At 40.3% G+C, this 2848-nt stretch overlaps 1 protein-coding gene across 1 annotated transcript in view; it reads left to right on the top strand.

Annotated features, from left to right (window-relative positions):
- Positions 1–1372: 1372 nt before the first annotated feature.
- The window catches only part of LOC106515075 (cellular retinoic acid-binding protein 2), a gene marked incomplete at its 5' end in the record, with an annotated part of 5206 nt that continues 3730 nt past the window's right edge, over positions 1373–2848 (top strand). Inside the window, 1 exon segment of the mRNA XM_014004691.1 lies at positions 1373–1551. Coding sequence (XP_013860145.1) covers positions 1373–1551 — 179 coding nt within the window.

Below are 2848 nucleotides of genomic sequence, written 5' to 3'. Positions count from 1 at the left end.
GTGTACGAGCGCAAAATTTCACATGCACTATTTTCGCCGGTCGCTTAGCTGGAGGAGGGCAAGCGATTGTCGCCTCACCGCACAGACTCTATAGGAAATGAATGGAGAGAGAGCGACGTCGCCTCCCGTGTGTCGAGCCCTTAACGCTGATAACACTAACGCTGTTAACATTAACGCTACTAACATTAATGCTGCTAACACTAACACTGCTAACACTAACACTGCTAATGCTAATACTGCTAACATTAATGCTGCTAATGTTAACGCTGATAATACTAACGCTGCTAACACTAATGCTGCTAATACTAACACTGCTAATGCTAACACTGATAATAATAACGCTGCTAACATTAATGCTGCTAATGCTAACACTGATAATACTAACGCTGCTAACACTAACACTGATAACATTAAGTCTGCTAACACTAATGCTGCTAACACTAATGATGCTAACATTAATGCTGCTAACACTAACGCTGCTAACACTTCCCTACAACACATCAAACTTGCAGTTGCGTCTGTTGTCTGAGCTGCACTTCAAACTGTCGGACCACAGCTACCATCCATGTTGTCTTCAATGAACACATTTTGAATTTATATTTTAAAAGCCATCCTCAGCAGCATTAGCAACGTGAACGTTTACTTTTGTCGCAGAATGATGACATCACAAGAACAGCTGTGCACCAGCGACAAAGGCCGCATTCCATGTCGAAATTCTTAAATGTGAGCTTTATCATTTAGGTGCAACATTTAAGATTTCGTTTTTACATTTAGATTGAAGATTTACATAAAACATTAATAAATAAATTTAACATTTAGTAAAAAATAGCAATAAGAATGAGCTGCATTACAATAAAATGTTTTTAACTACGATTTTATACTCAGAAAGTACAATTTATTTTACACTTGACGCCTCACTGTTTCCATCTGTCCTCTTCTACTTTTCTTTCTGAACTTTTCATTCTGCCTGTTTGCTCCAGAGCTCCAGCAGCATGATGATGCTCAGCATCAGGCTGCAGAAAAAGAAGATTTCAGCTGCTTTTGTGATAAAAACACAAACGATCAGCTGCTGTCATTTGTCCCTGGAAGTTGGAACGAAACACAAATAAGTTAGCAGGAAGTGGCCACATGTCAGTGTTAGCGTGTGTTCAGAGATGATTTAGTCCGGGGAGAATGCAGATGTGTCTAATGACCTCATTGTTTCCTCTGCTGTGATTGTGACCAGGGCTGTCCTCGTCCAGGGCTGTCCTTGTGCAGGACAACCCTGGACGAGGACGTCTGTTTTCATGTGTCGCTGTAAAACAAGTCGCTCATCCTGGTGTTTGTTGTGAGAACACGTCCGTTTAAAACGTCCCTCTTCACTGTGTTTCAGGGGTGAACGTGATGCTGCGCAAGATCGCCGTGAAAGCCGCCTCCAAGCCGCTGGTGGAGATCACGCAGGACGGAGAGAAGCTCTCCATCAAGACGTCCACCACCGTCCGCACCACCCACATCACCTTCACCGTGGGGCAGGAGTTCAACGAGAGCACGGTGGACGGGCGTCCGTGCACGGTAAACAGCTCCTCGTGCACCGGGGAGGAAGCTGTCCAGATAAAATAAATCTGTTTTTATCACAGCTCCACTTTGCTCTCAGAGGGCCCATCAACTCCTTCACACGCTTTGCTTCTCCTTTCAACATCTCATTCTCTCCCCACACTCCCCTCCTGCCCTCTGTCGCCCTCGTTCCCTCCCTAACCCTCTCGACTCCTCCTTGTGTCGTCCCCCCCCCCCTCCGGGTGGCCGTCTCCAAAGCAAACAGATAAAACCAGCCAGGACTTCAGTCAAGTCCTGATGAGAACATCACAGCTTATCACCACTCAGTTTCAGCTTCCTCTAACAGACATGAAGTTTCACTTTTGTACGGGATCAATCTTGTGCCAACAGGAAATGAATTTGAATTGCTCAGATTGCATCAGAATGTGCATAATTTGAAATCAAATGCATTAGTTTGAAATTAAATTTCACTAATTTGAAACTGAATTTAAAGTTTTGATTTTGAATTCATTTGCTTTGAAACTGTATTTTGCGTTTTTAAAAATTTAGTTTGACTACTTTCACTTTCAGTTCCAAAATTCAAATTCCAAAGGTGAGCACAATAAGCCTGAGAATTTGGTTATAAACAGGACAGGAAAAGAAAAAAAATGTGTTGTCAGCTTTTATTTTATGTTTATTTGTGGGTCAGATAATTTTAACTTTTTACTAAAATGAATCATGTGTATGGGATAAATCTTGTGCCAACAGGAACTGAATCTGAATGTTCATAATTTGAAATTGAATGCATTGGTTTGAAAATAAATGTTACTAATTTGAAACTGAATTTAAAGTTTTGAACTTGAATTAATTTGCTTTAAAACTGTATTTTGGTTTATTAAAAATTCAGTTTGACTACTTTCACTTTCAGTTCCATAATTCAGATTTTTGTGTCACATCCTGGTCCTTGAGAAAGCCAGGCAGAGTAATCAAACACAGATCCACAGATTTATGTTTCACGTCAGTGAAGCTTCCTTCTATAATGTAACAGACAGTTTAAAACTCCACTGTAAGAAGTTTGATAAATACGGGCCCAGGAGTTCTTTGTTACACTACATTGAGGCACCTTGATTAAAAAAATGTTTTTAAATGATGGTGTGGTGTTGACTTCATTTAAACATTATTCCATCTTACTGTAAACACTGACTGACCTGCATTAGGCTGGCTGTAGTGAACAAGTATTAGTGTTTCCAGAAAGTTGTAAAAAGGCCTTTCTTAATTTATAAATGTTTAATCATATTACCTTGAGCCCTCAGTATTGTTAAAATTGACATTAAAT

Source organism: Austrofundulus limnaeus, unplaced genomic scaffold, assembly GCF_001266775.1.
Source record: "Austrofundulus limnaeus strain Quisiro unplaced genomic scaffold, Austrofundulus_limnaeus-1.0 Scaffold26, whole genome shotgun sequence".
NCBI lineage: Eukaryota > Metazoa > Chordata > Actinopteri > Cyprinodontiformes > Rivulidae > Austrofundulus > Austrofundulus limnaeus.
The sequence above is the reverse complement of the archived record's forward strand: the minus strand, read 5'-3'. Positions and strand labels throughout refer to the sequence as shown.